Source organism: Pseudochaenichthys georgianus, chromosome 10 (assembly GCF_902827115.2).
Source record: "Pseudochaenichthys georgianus chromosome 10, fPseGeo1.2, whole genome shotgun sequence".
Lineage (NCBI taxonomy): Eukaryota > Metazoa > Chordata > Actinopteri > Perciformes > Channichthyidae > Pseudochaenichthys > Pseudochaenichthys georgianus.
In genome coordinates, this window is record NC_047512.1 from 35,373,686 (window position 1) to 35,388,084 (window position 14,399).

Here is a 14,399-nt window from a genome sequence, read left to right on the forward strand (position 1 = left end):
TCCAGGGGGCGGTATTGCGCCTAAAAGCCAGCCGTCCGTAAATAACAAATAAAGAACAAGAACAAAACACAATAAAACGAACACCATACATGAAGAAGAAAAGTTAGCAGCTACGGCGAGTTCACACAACACACAGGAGCTAGAAGACCCACCTGCTTCTTTTAAATCAGGTGTGTGGGAACATTTCGGGTTCCCTGTGGACTACAACAATGATGGGGTGCGAGTTGTGGATCGGACGAGGACGGTGTGTCGGCGTTGTTCGACAGCGGTGCGGTATGCTAGTGATAACCCTAGACTGTATATGTGACCTGCTCCTTCGAAATCAGTCGCATTGACCTGAAGACACATTTTGAGTTGTATACACTGTTGGAAAGAGGATATTCCTAGCTTTCTAATGATATCAGGATTGTTGTTCTACTCCAAATATTAAGAAAAATGTGTCACATTATATAATGACTGTCATCATTTTGAGAAAAAGGCCTTCAAAGTTTCCTCTTCTCTGGAATCCATCGATCTGATTGATTATTAGTGGAGCAAATGATCAAAATACTACGGAGGGAAGATAGTTTCGTTTGGAGGGGAAGCTCGCGAGAGTGTGTGTATACCATAAGCAGGGTGCGTACGGTCATTGAAAACCTGGAAAAGTCATGGAAATTCAAAATGCAAATTCCAGGCCCTGGAAAAGTTATGGAAAACGATGTTTTTCCCAAAGTTTTGGAAAAGTCATGGAAATGTAACTAAAATTGCGTCAAATATAATTTACATTTTATCTAATCGCCAAAATAATCTGCGGTCGCGAGCTGTTATGTGCCATCATGACGCGCATGGTGTTATTTTTTAATATATGAAGCGCGAGCTGTGTGCTCGAGTCTTCCTGCCTGTCGGTTGAACTCTGCTGCTCCGGTATGAGGGTCAGCTAGATTAGCTACGGTGCGTTCGTTAACTGTGCGGAGTCACTGTGGCACAGACTGCACCGCTGGTGAACAGCTGTTAGAACGGGCCGTTCAGGTGTTCAGAGCAGAGCGGCAGAGCGTGATGTGAACTGAAATGTTTTTCTGTCACAATATCATTAAGGAATCGTTGAGCTAGCTAGCTAGCTAGCTAGCATACATTGTCACTATCTGCTAACGTTAGCTTTAGCCTTCGTTTTCTAATAGTTTTTTTCATAGGCTATAAACGGAGGTGGTATAAGTATAGATATTGTGCTAGAGTAAAAGTAGAAGTACTCAGATGTTGTTCTTAAAAGTAGAAGTACTCAGATCTTGTACTTGAGTAAAAGTAGAAGTACTCAGGTCTTGTACTTGAGTAAAAGTAGAAGTACTCAGATCTTGTACTTGAGTTAAAGTAGAAGTACTCAGATAAGTAGAAGTACTCAGATCTTGTACTCGAGTAGAAGTACTCAGATCTTGTACTTTAGTAGAAGTACTCAGATCTTGTCCTTTAGTAGAAGTGGAAGTACTCAGATCGTGTACTTGAGTATAAGTACTCAGGTATTGTACTTGAGTAAAAGTAGAAGTACTCAGGTCTTGTACTTGAGTAAAAGTAGAAGTACTCAGATCTTGTACTTGAGTAAAAGTAGAAGTACCAGAGTGTAGGAATACTCTGTTACAGTAAAAGTCCTGCATTCAAAATGTTACTCAAGTGAAAGTAGAATTAGGTAAAGGTCATTGAGAAGTCATGGAAAAGTCATTGAAAATCATTGGTGAAAAAGTGTATGAACCGTGTGTGTGTGGGTGTGTGTGTGTGTGTGTGTGTGTGTGTGTGTGTGTTGTGTGTGTGTGTGTGTGTGTGGGTGTGTGTGTGGTGTGTGTGTGTGTGTGTGTTGGGGTGTGTGTGTGTGTGTGTGTGTGTGTGTGTGTGTGTGGTGTGTGTGTGTGTGTGTGTGTGTGTGGTGTGTGTGTGTGTGTGTGTGTGTGTGTGTGTGTGTGTGTGGTGTGTGTGTGTGTGTGTGAGCTGTCATGTGGGTATATTGATGCTGCGCATTATGGACAGCGATTTTTACCCATTTATTAATTATATGTTTTACATTTGATAACACCAATGTGTTTAATACTGGCAACTTCTAATTTTGGGAAAAACGAAAACGTTCAGTAGAGACGTCCCATAGAACATTTTGCGAAACACAATAGTGTAGTGCAGTGGTTCCCAAACGGTGTGCCGCGGCACACTGGTGTGCCGTGAGGCAAGTCCGGGTGTGCCGTGGGATTTTGTGACAACCATACGTTATTATTGCAATATACAACTACATAAAAATAATTATTTTTTATTTACTATATCAGTACTTTGTAGGTTTATATGTACGTAATCTGCGCGACTACATCTCCACCTGCAGTGCTGCATAAACATGGCTGAGTCAGCGATAACTCTCGAGGGGTGGAGGACGTATGCCCATTATTTTGAGTTCATCCGAAGAATAGACAGGAATGTGACGGTGAGGTGCAAACTGTGTCCAGGCCAGAAGCTGTTATCCACTGCTGTAAACACCACGTCAAACCTCAACAAGCACCTGCAAAGAACACATGCTAATTGCTAAGGTGGAGCTACCGCACACGCTATGTGTTTGTTTATATCACAGTCTGTTCTTCTTCTCTGTCTTCCGGTTGTTGCCTGTTTTGAATGACGAATACACACTACCGCCGCCTGCTGGTAAGGAGAGTTATTGCCACTCACGCATGCGCAGTTCGTACGTGCTCGGCTGAAGTCTTTGCGGTGTCTGGTTCCAGTGCAACACATGGCCAACACGCAGGAGAACACGCCGACGCAACAGAGTGAGCAGAGATAGACTGCGCAAAATATACAGCTAGCAGGAGACAGAGGACAGCCACGGTCAGATAGGAAAACATTCAGGATGGAAACTGAACTAAAGAGAACATTTGAAACTTTAGCAGTCTGCGTGATCTGCCTGCAGGGAGGGGCCGGCCGGCCCTGCGAGTAAAGTAACGAGTTACTTTATGTAGAGAGTAACGAAGTAGTGTAATACTTAAGTAATATGTAATATATTACTTTTTTTTAGTAACGACTCTGCTGAAATGTTACATTTATAATTTGTAGTTCAGGACCATGGACAATGCAGCTTCCTTGCTTCCTTGCATCTGTGCTGAATTTCCTTTGTCTCATTTTTAATGTTGTGACCTGTCTGGTTTAAATGAGTGTGTTGCTGCTTTGATGAAGCCTAATTTGATAACGTTTCAAATTCATTTCTGAAATATTTCGTTACCAAATATTTCATGAGTAATATAGTTGTCTTTGTTACATTTTATTTGGCATTTGTAAATAATTATGCACATTTACAGATATTTTACATATGAGTGATAACACGTGTTATCAGGGCTATTTTGCACAATAGGTGTGCCTTGAGATTTTGACTTGTCCTTTGGTGTGCCTTGGGCACAAAAAGTTTGGGAACCACTGGTGTAGTGTGTAGTTCTGGGGGGGGGGGCGTTCAATTCCAGTTTTGGATAGTCTGGCGTGGTTTCGTTCCATTTCAAACAGCTGTTTGACGCTGTAACCTTGGCGCACTGCCACTCCAACATCCAATCCCAGACCTTGAAGAGTAATCACGGGGACGGTAGTCCTAAACCATAGCTGGGGATTCTGGGTAGTGTAGTGTCTTCGGCCATCCTAAACTCAACAATGTTGACAATCGCAATGATGCTCGAACTGTCCCTTATAGGCCTACGTCTGTTTCCGGTTATTTTTATTTTGAAATTCAGTTCCTGACGAACACCAAAAAAGACCGAGATTATGGAATTAAACCAATAAATAAAAGCAAGGATAATTGTGTGTTATTGGTGAGTGAATAACAGTGTGTTATTTTGAAAAGAATAACAAATTAGAAGGAAAAAAAGATTTTAAAAATACGAGGCTCTGAGCCCCATGTATTTTCCTCACAGACGTAAGGTAATCTTCGTCATAACTAGCAAACTAAACATCATGTACTGCACAAATAATCAGAAATACAAACTCATTACTCGCATACAATGACATCAAAACGCATTTTAATGGCCAAATGAACCTTCAAATAGGCATTTTCCACCGGGGAATAACACGAAGGGTCGGCCATTGTTGTTGATCACGTGGTCTGGGAGCTGTTGCAGCGTCCATAGCAACCACCTTAGCAACCATGAATGTGTACACATTCATGAAGTAATCTTCGTCATAACTAGCAAACTAAACATCATGTACATGTACTGCACAACTAATCAGAAATAAAAACTCATTACTCGCATAAAATGAGATCAAAACGCATTTTAATGGCCAAATGAACCTTAAAATAGGCATTATGAAGGTCCATGGGACGCCCTGCCCGTAGAAGCCTGACGGGCAAGGGGTCCGCTGTGTCCGCAATGAAGGTCTATGGGACGCCCTGCCCGTAGAAAATGACGGGAAAGGGGTACCCTGTACGTAATATAGCGACGGGGAGGGGCCCTGACCGTGTGTGTGTGTGTGTGTGTGTGTGTGTGTGTGTGTGTGTGTGTGTGTGTGGTGTGTGTGTGTGTGTGTGGTGGTGTGTGTGTGTGTGTGTGTGTGTGTGTGTGTGTGTGTGTGTGTGTGTGTGTGTGTGTGTGTGTGTGGTGTGTGTGTGTGTGGTGTGGGTGTGTGTGTGTGTGGGTGTGTGTGGTGTGTGTGTGTCGGGGAAAAAAACTCACGAGAAACACCGGCTGTGACGTTAAGTTACTCCGTTCTCCGCTTGTAATTATGCCGTTACAAGCTTCAAAGTTGTATTTATCATCTGAATTTGCCGAAACAAGTTTAATATTCTGAAGCCAAGACTTTGTTTAATTGACAATCCAGATGAAAAACAAACTGTAACGGACCCGGCCGTGTTATCATGAGTACTATACTCTTACAGTCATAATTCAGCCGAGGGAGGGGGAAGCGGCGCGCGGAAGAGCAGATGTGCAAGTGAGAGGTGCCTGTCTTTCGTCCCTTTACAAGCTTCAAAAATGTATTTTATCGTGTGATTTTGGAAATAAAAGTTTCTTATTCTGAAAGCCAAGACTTTGTTGGTTTAAAATCAAACAAAACACCCGAACCCCGAAAAAATAGTTTTTTACTTAAATCCACGTTTATTTGAAATGAGCCGTTGCGACTTCGACTGATTTCGATAGGGCGGGTCACATATATATAAGGTGGGTAACACATCAAACATGCGTCAATCACATCCGAGTCAGTCCTCAGTCCCCAGCGAGAGGGTTTTCTCGACGGCAGGGTGACATAGTTACCAGCCAACCGATCTGCCCTCACTACTGACAACGTCGACAAACTCATCTTTTTGAAGAAAAACTTGAAAGTAGAGTAAAGCTTGAGTACATTTATTTAGGCATAATGGCCTCACACACTCACAAGTTAATTACACATGTTAGACTTTGCTCCTAAAGGTACAGATTTTTATTGTTTTATATTTTTCATTGTATTTATTTTATATTTTGACATCAGGAGATGTTATACAGTTCTGTATTGCCTTTTATTGGATTGTGATTGAAACACTTTCTTATTATTTATTTTAATATTTTCAAGACATTCTTTTAGTTGTACTGCTTGATTTAACCTTTTAGTTTGACATCAGCCATTATAAATAATATGGCCATCTGAGTGTGCGTGTTACTGTTTGTGGTTTGTTTTTAACTGTGTAATACAGTTAATGATTCCAAATGTTAGAGTTCCTTATTTTCATAACAAAACTTGGCACTACTGTTAAATAAATAACAGCAAAAAAAATATGCATTTGGGACTTTTTTTTACTTTTCCTTGTGTAGTACCGAAAACCGTACCGAACCGTGACCCCAAACCGAGGTACGAACGAACCGTGACTTCTGTGAACCGTTACAACCCCTACCATCTCATGGTTAAATCCTGAAATTGAACAAATTGGGGAAATCTGGCAACGACCCTCTCAGGAAATAGTGGGACGCCTTTAAAATCCCAGGCACTGGGATCCGCTGGGTGGAGTCCATTCTAGAGTGCTACATCTGTAGACTCTGGCTGTGGAGATGTTAATAGCAAAACACCAAACTAATCAGGCTTAGTTTTTTTTACCATGGGGGGAGAAAGTACTCAGTTATTTTTCTAATTTCACAAAATGTGGTTTACAACAATGTACTTCACATCCTGCTTTCAAAGCTTTACTTAATTCTAGTACAACAGTATTAGCATCAAATCAAAATACCAAAAATAGTAGCATGTTTTATCATCGGATTATAGTTATTGATGCTTTCTCATATACAGTTATGTATAAAACTATATGATTAATGCTTTTTTCAGAGGTGGACGCAAGTACTTGTTTATTTTACTTTAGTAATGTTTCATACTACGATTGATTTATTTATCACCAAAGAAATACATGGTAAATTCATTGTGATCACATTTTGTTTTGTTTATCTGAATCTGTGAAAGTTATCAACTGAATGTAGTGGAGTAAAACAACATATTTCCCTTTTTAAATAGTAGTGAAGTAGAAGTAGCATGAGCAGCCTCCTCAAGTACTGTACTTAAGTACTTCTAGACCTCAAATGTGTACTTAAGTACAATAATGTACTTAGTTTCTGTCCATCACTGCTGTCATGTTATATTTGTGTATCTGTATTTGAATGTGTGGCAGGAGCATTCCTGCTGTATTCTCAAAAGAAGTTGGCCCATCTGGAGCAGACGGAACAAGGAGGAGAACCAGATGTCTGCGGCCGAAAGGCTTCTATACTACAGGTGCTAAATTACACAAAAGATCTGCCAGTTCTAGTGCTTCACTCTGTTCATGTAGGAGCCATAATGGTTATCTGGTGGCTTCTTAGAAATGTAGTTACTACATTCCCCACAGCCTCAGTACCAGAGGTGGAAGAAGTACTCTTGTTTTAAATACTAGTAGAAGTACCAGAGTGTAGGAATACTCTGTTACAAGTAAAAGTCAATTCAAATTCAATTCAAAAATGTTACTCAAGTAAAAGTAGAAAAGTATTAGCATCAAAATATAGGTAAAGTACCAAAAGTAAAACTAATCATTATGCAGATTGGTCCATTTCACAATAATATATATGATGTGTTGTATAATGATTGATCATTAAAGTGTTCTCAAAGCTGGTAAAGGTGCAGCTAGTTTGAATGACTTTGTATACTGCAGGGTAGCTTGTGAATTTACTCCAGGTGGGACTAAAGTCTGATTTAACACTTGATTATACTTCACATCATTCATCAAAATCTGTAACTAAAGGTGTTAAATACATGTAGTGGAGTAAAAGTACACAATTTACCTCTGAATTGTAGTGGGGTAGAAGTTAAAAGTAGCAACAAATGGAAATACTCAGATAAAGTACAAGTACCTCAAAATTGCACTTAAGTACAATAGTTGAATACATCTACATTACTTTGCACCATTGCTCAGTACACAATGGATGCATCATGGTAACCTTGTCCAACCAAACTGTTCCGCTCCGCTCCCTGCTGTGCAGCTCATACAGCAGTGGCAGGCTCTGGATGATTCCAGCAGATCCAAGTACAGCAGGAAGTCCTCCCGCTGCCCCGAGCCCTCTCTGGGCCAGTTACGGCCCGACATCTGCTTCGGATCGGTCTCTGAAAACTTCCACAGCATCACAGAGAAATACCTGCAGAGCGAAGGAAGGCGAAAACAGGACAGCATCGACACAAACAGGTACTGAATGTGAGGGTTTTAAATTTGGCAAAACTGTAGTACAACTTCATGAAACCAAGAAATCCTTACCTTTTTAATCATGAGCCAAATATGCAAGGGTGATGGATGTTAAATATTTTCTTGAAGTGTGTCATTCTGGTCCTAAGCAAAGGATCCTGTTTTGTTTGATGTGACTACAAACACGTTTAAAATGTCAAGGTATTGTTTGTGAAGCTTTAAGGGGACTTATCCGGCTTTTGGGGGATTTCTTCTTTCTTTCATTTTTCACCTGTTTTGTCTATTTGTAAGGTAAATGAAGCTTCATGCCTCTCTTTCACTCTGTGTTCAGCCTCCGTCAGCTGCTGCACTACAAGTGGCAGCGCTCGCTGTGTGACCCGGGTGAAGCAGTGGGTCTGCTTGCAGCTCAGTCTATAGGGGAGCCCTCCACCCAGATGACCCTCAACACCTTCCACTTTGCCGGCAGAGGAGAGATGAACGTGACTCTGGGAATCCCTCGGTACGTCGCCTTTACGCCTAACTCATTAATCACTTTATATACTGTATAAGGGATAATTTGCAGTGAGCCAGTTATTATAGCCAAAAGAACAGGTTCTATTAATCAGTCTTTAAAAAAACGGCAGAGCCCATACTGGTTCCTGTTAGTGTTTACTTCCTGTGTGTCTTCTTCTGCGGACATTAAATTGACCGGACTTCTTTCTGCGGATCGATATTACTGTGTATTGTCCCTTGATAAGAGCGTTCTTAGCAGCTGCATGCTATCAAAAAAAGAACAGAATGATGAATTTAAAGATTGGCCAATCAGAGTCGAGCTTTCAACTGAGCTGTGTATTAATAGAGTGGTGGAGTAATTACGTTTTTTGTTTACCGTCGCGGAAGTTAGCATCGCACTGGTTCCATCGACAAAAAGCAATGGGATTGAGTACGACACAGGTTCATCTCCACATATTAACACCACTTTTATAATAGTTGAAGCGCAAATGCAATCACCAGATGTAAAAAGCTAACGCTAGGCTATAAACAAACTACATCACGGTCGCATGGTTGCTCATTTTACAGCTGTCACACTTAAGCTGGCTATTGTTCGGCATGATGATGTTTAGCAGTCTCATTTCGTCACTCCTTTGACACATTCACAGCTTCAGACTTTCCCCAGTGAGGTCATTACTGATGTATTTTATGTTGAGGAATAAAACATGAAAATCTCTTCACCGTGTCAGACATTAGACCTTATTTCAGAGATATAAACACAAACTCACAAAAACCTTTGACTTCAAGACAAGTGCTCAAATGCTTACTAATTTCAGGGTTTTAGGACTCGCTCCTTCACCACTTTAAATAAAAAAAAGTTTGGACATCTTCAATTGGCAATTGATGACTGTTTTAGTGTTATTAAACAAAATACCTTTCCTAAAAAAACATTGTCTACTTACTCATCCCTGCTTCATCTGCCCCAGCCTTCCCCACTGTTCCTCCATGTCTCACCCCCACCCTGTGTCTCTGTTTGTCTCGCAGACTGAGGGAGATCCTGATGGTGGCCAGCTCCAACATTAAGACTCCCATGATGAGAGTTCCTGTGCTAAACACCAAGAGAGCCTTGAAGAGAGCCAAGACGCTGCGCAAGAAACTCACCAGAGTCTGCCTGGCTGAGGTAAGGGTCCCTTCTCTTCTGTTTACTCTCCTCTGTTATTATGTTCATATTCCATTATCTCTTTTGCTAGACTAATGTTATCTTTGGGTTCTTTTGATGTTTTTTCTTCCGTTATATTGAAATACTTCCTGAGCCGTCCCTATTATTTTCATTAACCATAAACCTGCCCATTCTTTTTTTGATTAATCATTTGGTCTATGATTGTTTTTAATCCTTTTTTTTGGCATTTCTTCATGTTTCTTCCCTTTGTGTATCTTTTATTTCCTTGTATTTTTTCACTTTGTTTGCATATATCGTTTTTTGAACAGGCCTGCAACTCTTTTTTTCATTACCCATAAATCTGCCCATTGTTTTCTGGATACATTTTTTATTTTATCGGCTATAACATTTTAGGAAATCTGATCCCGGTTTCTCAAAGAACAAAAGTGTCTATTTAAGAAAATGTCAAATCTCCTTATTCCGAAAAGCTGAAAACTGTATATTCTGCCAGTTGTTTATTATTATTCTAATTTTACTTCTGTAGTTAGACGTATAGTTTAATAATTGCAAATACAAATGTGTTTGGAGATGTCCAACTGTGTGTGTGTGTGTGTGTGTGTGTGTGTGTGTGTGTGTGTGTGTGTGTGTGTGTGTGTGTGTGTGTGTGTGTGTGTGTGTGTGTGTGTGTGTGTGTGTGTGGTGTGTGTGTGTGTGTGTGTGTGTGTGTGTGTGTGTGTGTGTGTGTGTGTGTGTGTGGGGGTGTGTGTGGGGGTGTGTGGGTGTGGGTGTGGGTGTGGGGTGTGTGGGTGTGGGTGTGTGTAGGTGCTGCAGAAGGTGGATGTGGTGGAGACGCTGCGGATTGAAGATCACCTCAAACTGCGGACTTTCAAAGTCACCTTCAACTTTCTGCCTCCTGACCGCTACTGTGAAGATAAGCTGCTCACACCACACCAGATCCTGTACTTCATGGAAAATAGGTGTGTATTTGTATGTGTGAGGGCCGTTGAATTTTCCTGTAAAATAATCCAGTAAGATTTAACCTGATATAAACATAAAGAAAGTACTGTTACACTTGATAATGGTGGTAAAATGAGTTGTGATATGCTTACCAATTTTCTTAAGCACTGTACTGTATCTAGGTTTAAATTGAGATTTTAGACACAAAAACTAGTGCTGAGATGTTGGATATTACTATTGGAGGTCAGAAGTCCCCTTCCACCAACATTTTAACCTTCAGTACAGTTAAGTAATTCTCATCAGGTTAACAAACTATCTTATATGTTATAAAAACTACTAACCAAACTGAATTTAATGAAAGTGCTTGCCCTTTTTTGGCACTGTTTTAGCTAATGCCAGCATGTTTCCATGTATTGATGCAGGGCTGACCCCCCTTGCATTATGCTACTTGTGCTGCTAGCTATCACAGGCAACCTGCTCTCAGCACACACACGCACAAATGCTAGTGGAGCCTCGCAGATGGGGGTGCTGCAGCCCCCTCAGCACCAACCCCTTCCCGCGTCCATGGTGAGTTTTGCGGTGTCTCGCTGTCTCGCAGACCCCACGCAGCAACCAGGAAACGACACCAGTAATACAGCTCACACTGTCCGCTCCTCACAGCAGCGAGCCCCGCAACGTCCCGCCAACACGGCACCCAGACCCATTCTCATCTGTTTGTCATTGCTGGTGTCATTTTATGGTTGCTAACGCCATTTTAACACATAATCACTGATGTGCCGCTGTAACGGTGGTTGACTAATCAGAACAGAGTGGGCAGCTGATAGGCCTGTCACGATAATTAATTTTGTTGGACGATAATTTTTCCTGGAAATTATTGCAATAAACGATAATATTGTCGGCACTGTTGTAAGACTATTTTAGACCACTGACATAATGATAATATATAATAATACAAGTACATCCTTTCAAACATAACTTTTTATTGAACATTAAACATCGCAAATGAAATGTGAAATAATATTAAAATATATAAATTATATATAATAAATAAAACAAAGTAATTAAATTATAATAAATTAATTAAATCACACGCAACCAAAACAATACATTAAATAGACTCAGGCTGGAAAACAGAGCTCTCTATCTCTCTCTCTATCTATCTATATCTATATATATATATATATATATATATATATAAATAAATATGAGCACACATTGTCTCACAAGCAAAAAAAAACTCCTTAAAACAACAGTCAAGTGTTCAGTCCACTGTCCATACAAAGACCCAGATGCCTCAACAGGCCATATCCAAATCTGTATTTCAAAGATTTCGATCAAGGAACACCAACATGTTTGCATTGTCGGGCAAATGCATCTTTGATTGTAAACTGTCGGGAAGGTGGGGGCTCTCCATCTCCAGCTGCCGTGTTTGCTCTTCGCTGGGAAAACGGAATGGGGTGGTTGTGTTTTAGGTGTAGTTTAAAATGCGTGGTATTGCCTGCTTTTGTCGCTACCTTTTTTAAACAAAGACGACACACCGCCCGGCTCATTGAAGGCTTGAATCCAAAATACTCCAACACCGGAGAATCGAGATGTGTAGTTAGGTTTTGTAACCAATTCCATTTCACTTTAAATTCCCCGCGAGTAAGTCACACGTTGTCTCCTGCTTGTTGTTATTTTATTAATTTGGCTGCTGCACGTGCACGCAGAGTGTCCTGACCTGGCTGTGTGTCAGCCCCGCCCCTCACAGCGCACGTGGCCGGCAGCCACAGCGCTCCTAGCTAAAATGCTGGTCACATCCTTATGTAAACGGCAATTTATCGAGCTCAGAAAAGTTATCGAGTCCATTTTTATTTATCGTACAATAAGTCAATTTATCGATTATCGCGACAGGCCTACGAGCTGACCAATCAGAGCACAGTGGGCTCATAGGGAGGCGGGGGCAGGGGCTCCAACAAGCCGTGTAGGACAGAGTGAATACACATACTATACAGAGATGCTGTATGAGAAACCAATGTGAGTTTGGAACATTGAACAATGTAAATATATTCTAGTAGACCTCAACAATGGAATTATGATCAGTAGAAATGGCCATGACATGGAACCTTTAAGAATTTAAAGAAGTTAATATTATTACACTGTTAACAGGTTATACACTTTTTTTATTATAATTTTTCCTAAAATTCCATAAAAGAATCTCCAGATAACCCCCTGTTTCATCAGATGAATCGTGTCGCCACATTGTTGCCAATACACAGCTAAATTATTAACCTCTTTTTTTATTTTCTTCACTTTGCTCCTTTGTTTTTTCCTACCAGGTTTTTCCGTCTCCTGCTGGAAGCCATTAAGAAGCGCAGCGCCAAGCTTGCCTCCATCGCCGTGGAAACAAGGAAGGCCACTCTCCGAGATAAGGACAACGATGCAGAGGGCACCGCTGACAACGCAGGGGTCTGTTTTATTATTTGAGTGCTCCCTATATGGTTTTTAGATTTACTGTTGTCACTCATATTTGAATCAAAGCATCTCTTAAATACCAAAATAAAATCGGAAGTTATTTCATCATGTTGAAATCAGCTAGACGACGCGGAGGTAGAAGAGGAGCAAGAGATTGTTGACGACCAGGCCAACGAAGGAGACGCCGACGCATCGGACGCCAAACGGAAAGACAAACAGCAAGAGGAGGTATGAAGACAGATCAAATACAATACTCAGACCCATTCTAGGGTGTGTTAAAGCTGCACCACTTGGAAATACAAAGCTCTGAAATTAATCTCTTTTACTTTAGACATGTCTGAACAAAGGTTTGCGAAAGCATCAAGTATACCAAGTTAACACTAGAAATAACGCCGCTCAACTAACAGCCCGTCCACACGGTGGCGTGCGTTGAAGCTTCAACGCTTCTGCCCATTCACTTTGAATGGGGTGACGTCACGCTTTGCCGAACTGCATTGTGGGAGCTTTGCTTTGCTCGCTTCGCGTTACTCGCTTCAATAGTTGAGCAATGTTCAACTTTTGAAGCTTCGACGGAAGCGTCAGCCAATCAAATCATATGCCAGTACAAGCTCTAGCCAATCAACCGCGTGCTTGTGTGTCCGGGGCGGGGGATTCATGTGATTGGTTGTTGGTCGAGCTTCAGACACGCCCACCGGCAAGCTTCAACGCACGCCACCGTGTGGACGCTGCGTAAAGCACACATTTAGGAATGGTTTCAGAATCCTGTTAGTCATCCTGGAGTGTGTCTATTCAGGCTTTGTTTGCTCTGTTCCCGGATTCCACTCATGTTGGTGCTCATCCAACCCCTGCATTCCATTATTTCATCATAAAGGTTTAACAAGACAAGTTACACAGCCATGCTTCTGACTCTGTGAGGCTGCACTGTACACAGTGTTGCTTTGAGCTAAATGCTAACCTAAGTAAGCTAAGCTTGCTTACTTTTAGCAGATTTAATTGTTTACATGTTCACCCTAAAAGCTTGAAACATATACTTTCCGTCCTTACTAATATTTTTCAATCTAGTGTTGAAGATATTTGCTTTAGGGATGTTTGCCTTCTCTCTAATATAATGGAACTAGATGGTGCTTCACATTTTGCGCCACAAATGACATTTGAGTAGTAATGTGTGGTTCAAGAAATCATTCCCCTTTACTCAGCATACTCCACAGAGCTTGTTGTGAGCAGTATGATCTTGGAACTATTTCGTTTATACCAAACCACACCTGTGAATGAGTGAGCATGAGCGTCTACACCAGGGGTGCCCAACCAGTGGATCGCGATCGACCGGTCGATCGCAGGAAGATTCCCAGTCGATCGCGAGATGTGTCTAAAAATAGAACAACAATATTCAGTTTTATCGTTAATGTCCCAGGGCTCGACATTAACGACTGCCCGATGGCCCGGGGCCATCTAGTATTTAGCTCGGGCAATGAAGCCTCACCTGCTGGTTGCCCGATCGGGCAATCTATTATGCCAGTATCATGCAGCTCGCGGATCCAGTAATGAGTGACCCGACAGTAAAACTAAACATATCTATAACTAGTTTAGGTAGTTTGAGAGGTCATTAAAATAGCGACGTGTGATATTCTAACCTGAAGTGTGTGTTTTGTCGGCTCACTGCTGCATGTGATCATGCAGAGCTGCGTGTCGACTCGTCAGCAGCAGCTGATCTCTCTCTCT

The 14,399-nt window shown here is 41.4% G+C and overlaps 1 protein-coding gene across 2 annotated transcripts in view; it reads left to right on the forward strand.

Annotated features, from left to right (window-relative positions):
- polr1a (RNA polymerase I subunit A) overlaps positions 1 to 14,399 on the forward strand; it is a 105,101-nt gene that overhangs the window by 75,208 nt on the left and 15,494 nt on the right. For both annotated transcript variants that reach the window (XM_034092922.1, XM_071204670.1), the window contains exons 26-32: positions 6,602 to 6,702; positions 7,443 to 7,642; positions 7,971 to 8,138; positions 9,155 to 9,290; positions 10,092 to 10,246; positions 12,545 to 12,674; positions 12,801 to 12,908. In XM_034092922.1, coding sequence (XP_033948813.1) covers positions 6,602 to 6,702; positions 7,443 to 7,642; positions 7,971 to 8,138; positions 9,155 to 9,290; positions 10,092 to 10,246; positions 12,545 to 12,674; positions 12,801 to 12,908 — 998 coding nt within the window. The remainder of the gene's footprint in view (positions 1 to 6,601; positions 6,703 to 7,442; positions 7,643 to 7,970; positions 8,139 to 9,154; positions 9,291 to 10,091; positions 10,247 to 12,544; positions 12,675 to 12,800; positions 12,909 to 14,399) is intronic.